The sequence below is a fragment of the Leuresthes tenuis genome, unplaced genomic scaffold (assembly GCF_036924035.1).
Source record: "Leuresthes tenuis unplaced genomic scaffold, fLeuTen1.0.hap1 SCAF_4, whole genome shotgun sequence".
NCBI classification, from domain to species: Eukaryota; Metazoa; Chordata; class Actinopteri; order Atheriniformes; family Atherinopsidae; genus Leuresthes; species Leuresthes tenuis.
Genome location: NW_027325358.1, coordinates 23,566,454 through 23,580,583, shown reverse-complemented (window position 1 = coordinate 23,580,583; position 14,130 = coordinate 23,566,454). Strand labels below are relative to the sequence as shown.

Genomic DNA, 14,130 nt, shown 5'->3' with positions numbered 1-14,130 from the left:
TTGAGCTGTCACAGATTTTGAACTTACCAGTAAATTAACTACATATAGCATCCCTGATGAGACTATCAGCAACTGAGTTGCATGCAAACTTAAAAGTTCAAAAGGGATTTAAATTATTCCACTGAGGTGTAGTCATTTGTGAAGGTGCAGAAGAGTATTGGAAAGAGCAGGAATGTTCTACAGCTTCATTTTCCATGTCCTACCAATAAGAAAGCTGCTCTTCTTGTGAAAGATGGAGACATACAGAGTAATTTGGAAAATCAAAGTGTAAAGCAGCCTTTGGATCAAATCAGTGACTACTGAGCTGAAGACCAACCGAAGGAGGAATTAATCCAGACATCCCTGTGCTTGTTACCTCCAGTTTGACTATTAGGTGGACTATAGATTTTTTATGTGTCTGCTGACGCAGTGGCAAGCTTCTATCAACCAGACCTTTGTTTGCTGTTTTCCATGTAGAGGACTGTGGCACTTGAGGACATTGCTAAAACATCCAAATGTGTCACAATTGCACTGCAGGTAGTGTCGTCTTACAAGACAAGCCCCAGAATCCAGGACCAGAAATCTTTGTTCCTCCACCAAACCAGACAGCAATCAATAAGCAATTAGCAGTGCTCACTTATGCTGCAATTTGTTTTGTAAAAGCGTGGACATTGAAAAACTAAACTGATTTCAAGGAAAAAGTAGACAATGGCATCGAACAGACTGTTTGGGTTGTAAACTGGGGGCTCTATGGTGAAATCCACATGGCACTGATATAAAACAAGGCTATGTGAACTAAATGAATCATAAATGTGTAGTTTCTTACTACTTTCACACCAGCCACCACTCTGTTTGTCTTCAGGGCATCTGATTTTATTGCCAGATTCTATCAAAGGCACTTGTTACAAGTGTTTTTTTTTTTGTTTTTTTTCACAGCAGCTACCTCTGTGGACCACACCCCGTGCAAAACTGTGGTCTGCTTTTGTGATGACATAAACAGTAGATTAGGTCTTTAGGCTACATGGGATGTCAGAGCAGGCTGTGTTTCTCCAAAGAACATCCTGTCTTTAACTCGAGCTCTCACATGCACAGTGTGCACGTACACCGTGTGCACGTACACACACACACACAAACACACCGCAGTTCGCTTTTAATTCAATATGCAAATTGAAACCGCAGTTCATTTGCTGATGAAAGAGGATTCATGCTCAATTATATCTTAATGGGTTGGATGTAACAGCATGCTCAAGCCGACAGATTTTTATAGGAGGATTTTTTCTTTTTTTATTGGGTCAAATATGTCTTAAATAACCTGAATCAGCTGAAGTAAAAGTGAACTGACCTGACCCAGACAGCAGACCCACCTACAGAGTAACTGACCTGAATTTGCCATCTTGTTTATACTTTAGCTTTTATATGAACTTGTTAGACCATATTTATTCAGAAAGTGCTAAATATGAACAGGATTCCTACTGAAACATATAGGAACTTTTAAATGCATGTGTCAGCACATTCAAGAGGATTTGTGGCTGAAATAAAATAGATAAAAATAAAAACAAACAAATTGACAGGTTAGTATAATCATTTTGTAATTGTGTTAACTCAGCAGGAATTATGTTCTCTTTGAACAGATATCTGTGAAACAATGTGCAAGGCTTTGGCATATAATGGTACTGGAATCTTTAAATTTGCTCTTCATTTTTAGGGCCATTTCAACAAATCGCATTCTCTTGGAGAACAGAAGATACAAAAAAGATTGATAGAAACATAATCTCAAAACCACTGACAACGTCTGACATTGATTTAGCTTTTTATAAAACAATGAAAAATGTATTTGTTACTGGAACACAGAAAAGCAAACCTTAACCCGGATATCCGTTTTCCTTTATTTGGATATCCGATGGCTGTCCCAGAAGGCCTTTGGGTGTATTTCCTTCAGGCATAGCCGCTCCTCAGTGATTTCCCAGATAATTCCAGATAATGTTGATGTGAATGAAGCTCCGAAATAAGCCTAAACACCAATCCGAACTGTTGGATTTAGGTCTGTATATTGTCCATCTCCAGATCTTTGTGGCTTGTGTGTATACTTTGTGGTAAATGTGCTACCTCTCAGCACCAAGTGGTCACTATCTACACACCCAGAACCTGACTAATTCATGCAACCATTAGCCTACTAGAGCAAAGGTGAACAAATTTCAGAGCATATCCAATGTGTCGACACTTTACTTCAATCTGTTAGATTCACCTGGTTAAGAGTTTGCTCCATAATATTTTGAAATGTCCCTTGGTACCTAAGTTTTGTATTTTCCATTACATTAAGAAATTTGTATAAAAATGGTACAAACTGTTGCCAAATAATTTGCCTGTATTTGAGAAAGTAAGTGTTTCACACTCAAAATCCTTTGCACCAAATTCCAAAGTCCCTTTAAAGGCCTCCATCTGCTAAATATAAAGTTTTAATCTGGTTAAAACAAGGTTGTTTTTTTTCCGGTGTGTCACAAACACTATATTGCCAAAAGTATTTGCTCATTTGCCATTACACATACATGAACTGAAGTGACATCCCATTCTTAATCTATAGGGTTTAATATGACGTTGGCCCACCCTTTGCAGCTATAACAGCTTCAACTCTTCTGGGCAAGCTTTCCACAAGGTTTAGGAGTGTGTTTATGGGAATTTTTGACCATTCTTCCAGAACCGCATTTGTGAGGTCAGACACTGATGTTGGACGAGAAGGCCTGCCTCACAGTCTCTGCTCTAATTCATCCCAAAGGTTTTCTATCAGGTTGAGGTCAGGACTCTGTGCAGGACAGTCAGGTTCGTCCACATCAAACTCAGTCATCCGTCTTTATGTACCTTGCTTTGTGCACTGGTGTGCAGTCATGTTGGAACAAACATCCATATGAGTGTGAGCATGGACCTTGATGACGCCATCCCCAAACTGTTTCCACAAAGTTGGGAGCATTAAATTGTCAAAAAATCTCTTGATATGCTGAAGCATTCAGAGTTTCCTTTCACTGGAACTAAGGGACCAAGCCCAGCTCCTGAAAAACGACCCCGCACCATAATCCCCTCTCCACCAAACTTTACACTTGGCACAGTGCAGTCAGACAAGTGCTGTCCTTCTGGCAACAGCGAAACCCAGACTCGCCCATCAGATGGCCAGATGGAGAAGCGTGATTTATCACTCCAGAGATTGTGTCTCCACTGCTCCAGAGTCCAGTGGCGGCGTGCTTTACACCACTGCGTCCAACACTTTGCTTTGCACTTGGTGATGTGTGGCTTGGATGCATGGAAACCCATTACACAAAGCTCTCTGTCCACTGTTCTTGAGCTCATCTAAAGGAAGTTTAGAGGTCTGTAACAGTTGACTCTGCAGAAAGTTGGTGAGCTCTGTGCACTATGCTCCTCAGCATTCTGTCATTTTACGGGGCCTACCACTTTTTAGCTGAGTTGCGTCGTTCCCAATCGCTTCCTCTTTGTTGTAATACCACTGACAGTTGACTGTGGAGGAAATTTCACGACTGGACTTGTTGCACAGGGGGCACCACCTATCATGGTACCACCTGGAATTCACAGCTTGAATGTACTAATACTAAAAAAGTGCTGGGAATGGCTTTTTACAAACACTGCGAGGAATTGATTAAATTAGAAACCAGTGTATGCAAGATGGATGAGACAAGCCCAAGCTGGAAGATGTGACTGTTGGCTACGATCTTCGAGTTGCAAGAGCGACAAGGGATACTAGCCAAGAGCTGGCGTCCAGGCCAGGCAAGCTGGAAGCGAACAGAGCAGGGATAGATATGTGACCTTGTTTAATTCAGCTTCCTCTTCTTGAGAATCACATTCTGATTCAAACATTTACAACATTATTCCAATATTATCAGTGCTAAACAAAGCATGGCGTAAACCGAGTCAGAGCAAACAGGGAAGGCAGTGTCATCTGCTGGCAGGCGGAGACATGGGTGGGGCGAAATTAGCATATTCACTGGGGGAGGAAAAAGTGACACTTATATTCCAAGCCACGTTTTGGCCATTTGAGGTTTCTTGGCAAAAACTTTTCAGTGTGCCATTTTGAGGGGTACAGGTGAGGGTACAACTGCCAGAGTGAGACTTTAAACATCAGTTCGTTCAGCAGGTATACACAATGTATACATATTCTCTCTATCTCTGTCATTTTCCCTACATTTTTTCTCTCCTCTCTTTTACAAACATGCAAATAACACACACGTCTGTCAAACATCTGTCGAGTCCTGCGGTAGATTTCGAGGAAAATAAAAGCGCGAGCCGGTCGAACAACAGAGGGCGTGCGCTTGGAGATACGCGCGTGCAGCTGCCTCTGAAATGTCATGTGGGCTACTTTTAACACCTAAACGCTGTTTTAAAGGCCGCGCCTTCTGCTGGGGCTGAGAAACGGTGGAATGGACAAAGAGTGCACGAGATGTAAAGTAGCGAGAGAAACACACAAAAAAAACGTGTCTCCTCAGTCTGCAGTTTGCCAGCCCTTCTCTACTCTCCGCCAACCATAAACTGTTCACTAATGGCCGGGCGCATAGAGCGCTCTCCGTCAATACCAATATGTTGGTGTGGGGGGGTGATGCGGGGGAGAGGGTGAGGGGGACTCCCCGCTCCCTTTCTTGTCTTGCAGCCTGGTTGGCAGTTCCTACGGCGACCTGACTTGCTTGAAAATGAGATACGCAGAGGCGGATTTAAAAAAGCGCCGGCGTGGAAAGGTAGTGTTCAATAACAGCACACCGATGCTGCATTGCGCTCCTCGCCGAGCAGGTCGGTCCTTTGAGGAACAAAATCCTCTCAGCAGCGTTACAGTCTGTAAGTGGGTACTACTGCCAATTACAAAGAAATAACAAAATCACTTTCGAATGTGAATACAAATTTGACATAGAATAGTATTGTAGATCACAAAAAAGTTGTAGCCTATTGAAGTATTTTTTTTCCAGCGTGATTGTCTTTGTTCCTTTCAGTACTGTTCTTTTCTCTATTACTATTATTATTATTATTGATGTCCTATTACCACCAGCCTACATTACAGGATATAAATGTTTAGAAAAAAAGGCAAAGTGTGGACGATATCAGTTTTCTTTCTTTTTTCTTTTTTTCTTGCTAGAGAATGAACCAAACTATCTCTAGCTTCACCCAACAAAAGAGCTGCACCAGCAAAAATATAACTGAGCACGAGGCTGACTTGCATTAGAGACAGAGCGCTCTTTTCTCCCCGTCTCTCTTTGTCCTTTCTATGAATATCTGAATAAAGATATTTTCCCACCAGGAGCTGTCAGGAGCTGGGACAGCGAGCCATTTAATCTTCCTATATGACAGGAGGGGGTTGAGGTCTGTCCCCGGTAACCGACACAGGCTACACTCACAGCGACCCAACACCGCCTCTGCTGCCTCTCCTGTTACAGCTCAGTGATCGAGTTACGTGGCCGGGGAAAATGTTGCAGCAGCGAGGAGAGAGAGAGACTGAGAGAGAGACTGCAGCATCGCTGGAGACCGGAGGCAGCAGCGGTCCCGAGCAGTGCAGGTGAGAGGGGGAAAAAAGCCAGAGGAGGAAGAGGAGGAGGCGCAATAGCTGGAGTGTGTGAGAGAGAGAGAGAGAGAGAGAGAAAGAGAGAGAGAGAGAGAGAATGCGGGACTCTTGGAAAAAAAGCCGCATCTACTCTCAGTCCATCAACAATACATCCATCCCGAGCACGGAGTGCAGAGGATTACTCTAAACTGATGACGGGATACCCAGTTAAGCCCACCAAGAGAGGCTCTTATATTCTGTTTTCATGAGGAAACACATGCCGAGAAACTCGCTCTGAAAGGCACTCTTGTCTCCTCATAACTTGCGTTAAGGAATCTGACTGCTTGGCACGTTGCTTCACTGCGGGAAAAAGAAGGGGAACGCAGCTTGATTGGAAGGTAAGAAAAAGGTCCAGTTGGAGCTTCCCTCCCTCAAACTGATTTTTATTCTACTTTGGAGATGTGAGCTAATTTTTTCCCGGCGTCCGAAGAACTGAGCAGTGTTTCCCCCCCTCTTTTCTTTTGTGTAGTGGTGCTGCATTGCAGTTTCTAACTGAAAAAGGCGAGAAAAGCCGCTGTCCCAAATGTGACTGGAATAAGAAGAACTTACAAAAGGCATTATGAACTGACAAGTGTCCTCCTGTGACAACGGGATAGCTCTCCGTTATATGGGGAGGGAATTGAGGGAAGAAGAGTAAAGTGGATTAATCAAAAGCTGATGAATTCGTTTCTTTTTTTCCGCAGCGGGATGGATTTCTTTCTTATATCTCCGAGGCTTGAAGAGCCCAGCAAGACTGCAGAGTTATTTTTATAAAAGTTGAAAGCACACCATTGAGTGTAGGAGGAGGATAAAAAAGAGGATCCTGCGCCGCTCAAGTGAACTACACTGAGCGCAGAAGCTTTTCTCCGGACCTCAGGCTGCTGTCCGCAGACAGCAGCAGAGGAAAGGCAACGCAAGGATAAATCAAACACCCACGCCGTGAGGTAAATCAGTCCACAAAACACCGACAAGGTAGAGACGAAGCCCCAGCTGAGAGGCAGACAGAGCTATAAAGGGAGAGGCGAGTTGAAGAAAGAGCCATGCAGAGGCTTGGCGCAGTGCACTCCTCCGCGGCGCAGGCTCCCAGCCTCGTGGTGATATTGCTGCTGCTGCAGCTGCTGACTCAGCTACCGGGTGCAGACTCAGCTCTCCGGTACCGTGTGGCGGAGGAGGGCCAACCTGACGTAAAGATCGGCAATGTAGCCGTGGACCTGGGCCTCACGGCAGGTACAGGCAGCGGGGATGTCACCTTCGCCCTGGAGAGTGGCTCAGAGTACTTCAAGATTGACAATGTGACAGGTGAGCTGACAACAGGCCTACGGCGCATCGACAGAGAGAAGCTCCCGCAGTGCCAGATGATATTTGATGAAAACGAGTGTTTCTTGGACTTTGAAGTGTCAGTGATCGGGCCACTGCAGAGTTGGGTGGACCTGTTTGAAGGCCGCGTTGTCATAACAGACATCAATGACAACACACCTGCCTTCCCCTCACCTGTTCTGCAGCTCTCAGTTGAGGAGAATCGCCCAATAGGGACCCTGTATCTGCTCCCCACAGCAACCGACAGGGATTTTGGGCGAAATGGCATTGACCGATATGAGCTCATCCAAGATAATGGAGCTGGGTCAAGTTCAACAAGACGCACAGCGGGAGGAAGCCCCATTGCCAGAGTGGATGGACTTGACCGGAGGGGTAGAAGTGGAGATAATGGAGCAGGAGCCAGGAGCAGTGTGTTTGAACTGCAAGTAGCAGATATACCAGATGGTGAAAAACAGCCACAGCTTATTGTCAAAGGCACACTGGATCGTGAACAAAAAGACTCTTATGAGCTCGTCCTCAGGGTTCGAGATGGAGGAAACCCATCACGTTCCTCCCAAGCTGTACTCCGTGTTTCTATCACTGATGTGAATGACAATAGTCCACAATTTGAGAGGTCTACATATGAAGCCGAGATGACAGAAAATGCTCCTCCAGGTACACCTGTACTTCAGGTGCGAGCTTCAGACCGTGATATTGGAGTCAACGGGCAGGTGGAGTATGTCTTTGGAGCCGCCACTGAATCCGTCAGGCGTCTCCTGCGGCTCGATGAGGCCACTGGGTGGTTGAGCGTTCTTCACAGGATTGATAGAGAGGAAGTGGCACAACTGAGGTTCACAGTAATGGCCAGGGACCGGGGTCAGCCTCCCCGCACTGACCGCGCCACAGTAGTTCTGGCTGTCCGGGATGAGAACGACAACGTCCCAGTTGTAGAGATCAGAAAAATTGGACGAATCCTCGTACGAGATGGAGCAGCACTTGTACCAGAGAATGTTCTGGTGGACACACCAGTCGCCTTGGTACAGGTGTCAGACCGAGACCAGGGAGAGAATGGGGCTGTGACTTGTACAGTTGTAGGAGATGTTCCATTCACCCTGAAGCCAGCTGGTGAAACAGCACTTCCACCCCTACCTGCAGATGAAGCTTTTGACCGGTAAGAAAAAACAAATCTAAGCACTCAAAGTACGTAACACTGTATAATGCAGAGTCAGGATCATATTTCAAATGCAAGGGTTGTAAAATAGATAATGCATCACTTGGGCACAGTGTCAGATAGCATATTAATGAACCTGTATCTGATACACAGTCTGTGTCACAGAACTCTTGTCTGTTTTTTCTTAAGGAGACTTATAACAGTACGCAGTCTTAGGGTAATTCTGAAGTCATGTTACAATATGAATAAAAGTTAAATGCGAGGCACTTTCTTGCCTGAGGGTGTACACAGTGTTAACTAGAAAATAGTTATCAAGCAGATAATAATGGAATTTTTGTTATTTAGGACTGGATTTAAAGTTGCCAACAAACGAGTCCCTGACTCTTCCTTTGGTATCAACCCAAATGTGTGCCGCAAACGCATTTTTGCAAATTGTTGGCATGCTTCATAGGTAAACACTATGTGTTATATATGCATACCATACCTAATAACCCCATGTGTCCTCTTGACAGCCGCTCCTACAGCAAGCAGTAGCCACCTGGGCATTTTTAAAATGTCTCTTACACAAAGAATTTAGAGAAAAGTGCCTCAAGGGTTGTTGCGTGGAAATTAAATTAAATTTAAGTTCGGTTCAAGTAGTGTCACTCACCCACTAAGGCCACAGGGCTGTTAGGCTGTCAAACAATCTGTAAACTTTGAGTATACATTTTCATTTGTGTGAAGGGGTTTATGCTTTTTTGATATGATTTCAGCAGCACAGACTACAAATGTCAGTGCTCTTCAGTCATTTGTAGAACACTGCCTGAAGCTATTCAATAAATGGAGTTGGGATACAAGTCAAGGCCCTTTTAGGATATTACTGCCATTATATACTGTATGACCTTTACAGTGATACTGGTTGTTATTCTGAATGTAAGGCTCTCCTTGGCTAAAGAAATCCGTTGAAGAAATAATCATGAGAGGGCTTTAGCGAATCAATAAGTTAATTTATTAAAATGTCACAATCACAGTTTTCACACTTGTATTGTCTCTGCAGATCACTGCAGTCATGCATGAAGATCTTTTAAAATGTAATGTGTATTAAAGTAAAGCACATTAGGGCTAAAATTATTCACTCATTAATCCGATAGTTGATTGACAGCAAAGAAATTGCCTCACTAGTTTGGCAATTTATTAAGCGTTGCGGTCAATTAACAAGCAATGGCACAATTTCAAACTCATCATTCTTTGGTCTCAGCTTTTCAAACACTGTGCGATTTCTTTTTTAATCTGTATATGTTTAGGCTTTTGTCTGTTGGTAGTAGAAAGTAAGACTTTGGGTTTGTAAAATTGAAGTTTTTCACTATTCCTTTTACATCAACTGGCTTTCATATAATAGAACAATAGTACACACACACACACACAACACCAACCCGATGACAGCTTTCAAAAGTCGTTGATTATATTTGCAGACAAGATCACTGTCATTTCCACGAAAGATGGCTTCTGTGTTCATAAAGTGTTTTTATTTCAATTATTTCCACAGGAACAAGAAAAAGTACTTCTTACATACTTCTGCCTTGCTGGACTTCGAGGCCACAAAAGAGTACAGTGTAACAATCGTGGCAGTAGATTCTGGCAGTCCCAGCCTATCCAGTAACAGCTCATTGATGGTGCGAGTCGTAGACATCAACGACCATGCCCCGACCTTTGCCCAGAGTGTTGTGGAGGTCCACTTTGCTGAGAACAACTCGCCTGGTGAACGGGTGGTCACTGTTGTAGCCACTGATGCAGACAGTGGCAAGAATGCTGAAATGGCTTACTCCCTCGATCCTGCTTCTAATGGACCTTTTTACATAGACACAGACAATGGAGATATCCGTGCCACTGGGGTTCTGGACCGTGAGCAGCGAGAGAGATATGAACTTCAAGTTATTGCAAAGGACAAAGGTACCCCCTCTTTGCAAGGTTCTGCGACGGTTGTTGTTCAGGTGACTGACCGCAATGATAATGCACCAAAGTTTGTTCAAGAAATCTTCACATTCTATGTCAAGGAGAACCTGCTCGCCAACAGTCCAGTTGGCATGGTCACCGTGACAGATGCTGACGAAGGAGACAATGCAGAGCTTAGCCTGTTTGTAGAGATGGATGGAGTTGATGTAAAGGTGACAGGTGAGAAGGTGGAGGGAGAGGATGGTGAGAAAGAGCAAGAAGAGGTCTTCTCCATTGAGAACAACACCGGAACAATCTTCTCCTCTGCATCGTTTGACCGTGAGAAACTCTCCACCTACACCTTCCGTGTCCGAGCTGTGGATGGAGGGGAGCCCCGCAAAACTGCCACCGCCACGGTCTCGCTTTTTGTGACGGACGAAAATGACAACGCCCCTTCAATCACATCCCCAGCCAATGAATCCTATACCCTCCTTCCACCTGCCAGTAGTGCCCGCACCATCGTCAGGACCGTAACGGCCATAGACTCAGACACAGGCCCGAATGCTGATCTTCGCTATACTCTAGTGGGGGGAAATCCATTCAGACTGTTTGAGATCGGCCACACCAATGGAGTGATCACCCTGGCGGAGCCTTTGGAGCGGCGCCACAGAGGTTTACATCGCCTGGTAGTTCGAGTCAATGACAGTGGCATACCCTCTCTCTGTGCCACAGCGCTGGTTCACGTCTTCATTAATGAGAGCTTGGCCAATGCCACCCTAGTGGATGCACAGGTAATTTTTATGCATTAATATGCATTATTCTAACATCCAGTAGACATTCCGCTGGACATTCACACAGAGCAAATAATGCCTTACTTTTGTATATATGCATGATACTTAAGAAAATATTATAATACAAAAAAAAGTCGGCATGACATAACTAAGCGTATGAGGAAGTTTTATGGCGGCATCTAATAAATGATATCTTACTATTACATGTTGTGAATATACAATCCGCTGCCTGTGTGTGCAGACCTGTTGAGCCACACAATTGGCAATGGAAACTAGCAATGACAGTGATGAAACTGTTCTCTTATCTATTCATACAGTGTCCACACTGATAACACATCACAGCTGAGCAGGGTAGCAATGACTGTGGCTGTTTAATGGGGAGATTAAAATGATACAAAATCATGGTTTTTCTCGAAAGCGTGACACAAATGCGTGATTTTTACGGCCCACATTTTGTTGCAGTTCTCTGTTGTTCTTGGGGAAATAATTGTGTCTTTATTTGTTCCACATAAAGAACACTGTTTCTATTGGCAGTGCCAGCTTCTTTGTAGTTTAGATTGTACTGGAGCGTGTTCTTTGTCCAGCAAGCATTGCTGCAATGACTGTGTGCTTGAAATAACCGTTATTACTGAAGTGGTTCCTCGTTTATGGTACATTGAACTGAGAGATGAGAGCATTAGGTGTGGTTACGTGTATATGTGTGTTTGTGTATTTGTGCCAGAAAGAGAGAGCTACAGAGAGAGCATTAGGGGTAAATCTTTTGGAGAAGCACGGGGGAGAGAGACGAGCCCGTCCCAGTTTTGGTTTTGTAATACAGAGTAGGTTGAAGTATGTTTGAACATCTGAATAGGAGTTTCAACTCTGTAGTGGCTCTTTACAAAATGCCTGCATATTGATGAGGTTTAAGGGGTTAGTAGCCAGTGTTTGGAGGAAGGTCACAAAAAACACTCTAACCTCTTAGTGAGTAATAATTAGTTGGGGAACAGGGAGAATGTAAAATACAGATGTGCAATTACTGAATAAATCTTCGTGGAGTCCTGGAACAGAGGACTTCACAGCAAGATTAGAGCTGGCTTGAAAGATCCAGTGTGCAGAGGTAATTGACTAGACTCAGACATTACTGAGATACCATAAATAACTAGAACAATAAGTGGTCAAAATTAGCTTATGCTTTGCGGGTGGAAATGCTTCTTTCCTTTCTGCCTTCCCTCTAACGGAAGGTACTTTCTATTAGGGTTAAAAAATGTTCAATGATGCTTTAAACTATGGCAGTTAATAATTCCAAAAAACTTCAAACTTAAATGAATTCTTATTGACTTGAGAGTTAAAAAAACGTCTCAGTGGCCTTGTGGTTCCAGTGATTGTTATGAGACTAACCGCTTGTGGTTTCAAACCTTGCTTGCAACCTGGTATTGGACACATTCTTATATTTTGTCTGAGTAAAAGCTCCTCAACTGTCAGGTCTGTGCTTGTAACATGAGGCAGAAAATTTAACCCTGAAGCTCTGAGACATTTAAGAGGAAAAGAGCACTTAGACAAATAAGAGGCACACATCTCCAGAGATGTGGCAAACCGCTGATGGCTTTCTTAAATACGATGAAAGGATCATTGCATTTTAGAAAGAACAAGAAATAAGTCCTCGTGGCACTCTGTCTAACCTGTGTAAAACGTGAAATACAAGCATTAAATTCATTCTCCAGACATGATTGGGGAATTAGCTATAGAGCCCAAAGATGTTGGGTTTTTTTGTACAAGGCTGGTGGGCATTTTATCATGCTGTTAGATTGAGGATTGACACCCCTTCTGAGCATCAAGTGGCTGAGCAACTGCAAATTTAGCCTCTTAAGTGCTGACTTCATTTTTCTTCCCTGAAGGTTGCCCCATGATGACAAAGACTGTGATGTCCAAAAAGACACTTGCAATGCAAATTCATCACTTTAACACCATACTGCTTAGTCTGCATGCTATTATTTCATGTGACACTTTGCGTATACTCTGTCACATGACAGTCTCATAGCAAGAACAGAAAAAAAAACAGCTTGGTGGGTCCTCTGAGTAGTCTCTATCCTTGTCTTGAATGACACTTAAAGCTAAATGTTGCCTTTGAACAAGAGGGGGGGGGGGTAGCGTATAATCACAAGCTGGGAGGGGATCACCTTATGTCGAGATAACTAGGCACTGTTGTTTATCAAAGACAAACAATCCAGTACAGATAGAAATTGTTGGATTTGACCATTGACCAGTGAGAAGAACGCCTCATGGATATGAAAAAATACAAAAACAAAAAAATCAAGCAGATGAGGGTTAGAACAGAACACTTGGTAAGCTGTGAATCAGTAGCTGAAATGATCTGCAGTGGGCCTAAGCGACCGCGACTATTGAATCAAACAATAGCATGTAATACGTCTAAACTGGTATAAAAGCTGTCATTGATAACAATACACACGGTTTAGTTTGATTGTAGGAAGGAACTTGGTGGAGTAATTGAGTAGAAGTCATTTAAGAGAGAAGACCTCCATCTCATAATGAAGTCAGAGCGAGTGGCGGATGGGTGCCAGATGCAATTAGGGAACGAAAACGGCTGCTACTGCTGCGACACCGCAGCAGAAAATGACTCCAGTCTTTTCTCTCCAACAGTACTGGGTGAACCACATGTTCGGTAATTATCTGTAATATTATGCGCTAGATTTTAAGCTCGAGGAAGAGGGAAGCAGCATTTTAAATGTGTGTCATTGCTGTTATTTGGGAGACCTATAAGCTGGTGAAGTCTTTTGTGGTAATGCTTGAACATTTTTATTTGTATTTCATCTCGTACTCAAAGCCCTGATCTTGAGATTTTCTTTTTAATGTTTTTGAATAAGTCCAGGTGGTTTACCTTTCATATTTGAAAATAAAAGCCAACAATCACAAAATTGCAGCTGTCTAATTTTATGGTGAGTCATACTTGCTCAGAGCTACAGTAAAGATCTGGTACATTGTGAGCTAGGGTCAGAAGTCTGGTCAGGGGAGAGCTCCCCGTCTCGGTCACATCACGGGTATCTGCAGTGACATGCTGATAACTTAATCCTAGGAGAGTGGAGGAGATAGACAGCTATGCTAAGTCTAACTAAAACAAGCCACATGCAGCAGAATGAAAGAATCCTCTGGGAGTTTGGGATGCGTCAGAGGGATGTGCTCAAATGCAACACCAGAGGTGGCTGCTTATACTGCTGAACACTTTTAAGGGCCCATGGAGCATAAAGAAGGCAACTAACTCAAGGAATAAACCAGTGTCCTGGTTGCACCAACAAGGTTATGGCCAAAAACTGAAACTTTCCCGAAAGTTTGGTACTTTGTTAGTGGACTGTCACAAAGACACATGATTGCTTTTATTGCTTTGTTTTGGGCACACAGTATGGAGGCAGTGCAGGATATCA

The 14,130-nt window shown here is 43.6% G+C and overlaps 1 protein-coding gene across 2 annotated transcripts in view; it reads left to right on the top strand.

Moving 5' to 3' along the window:
* The first annotated feature begins 5,414 nt into the window (after positions 1–5,414).
* The window catches only part of pcdh7a (protocadherin 7a), a 44,763-nt gene continuing 36,047 nt past the window's right edge, over positions 5,415–14,130 (top strand). Inside the window, exons 1-3 of one of the 2 annotated variants that reach the window (XM_072383315.1) lie at positions 5,415–5,904; positions 6,250–8,012; positions 9,538–10,714. In XM_072383315.1, the coding sequence (XP_072239416.1) occupies positions 6,586–8,012; positions 9,538–10,714 (2,604 nt within the window). In that variant the 5' untranslated portion in view covers positions 5,415–5,904; positions 6,250–6,585. Of the gene's footprint in view, positions 5,905–6,035; positions 8,013–9,537; positions 10,715–14,130 lie in introns of both variants that reach the window. The other variant, XM_072383314.1, reaches the window with a different exon arrangement.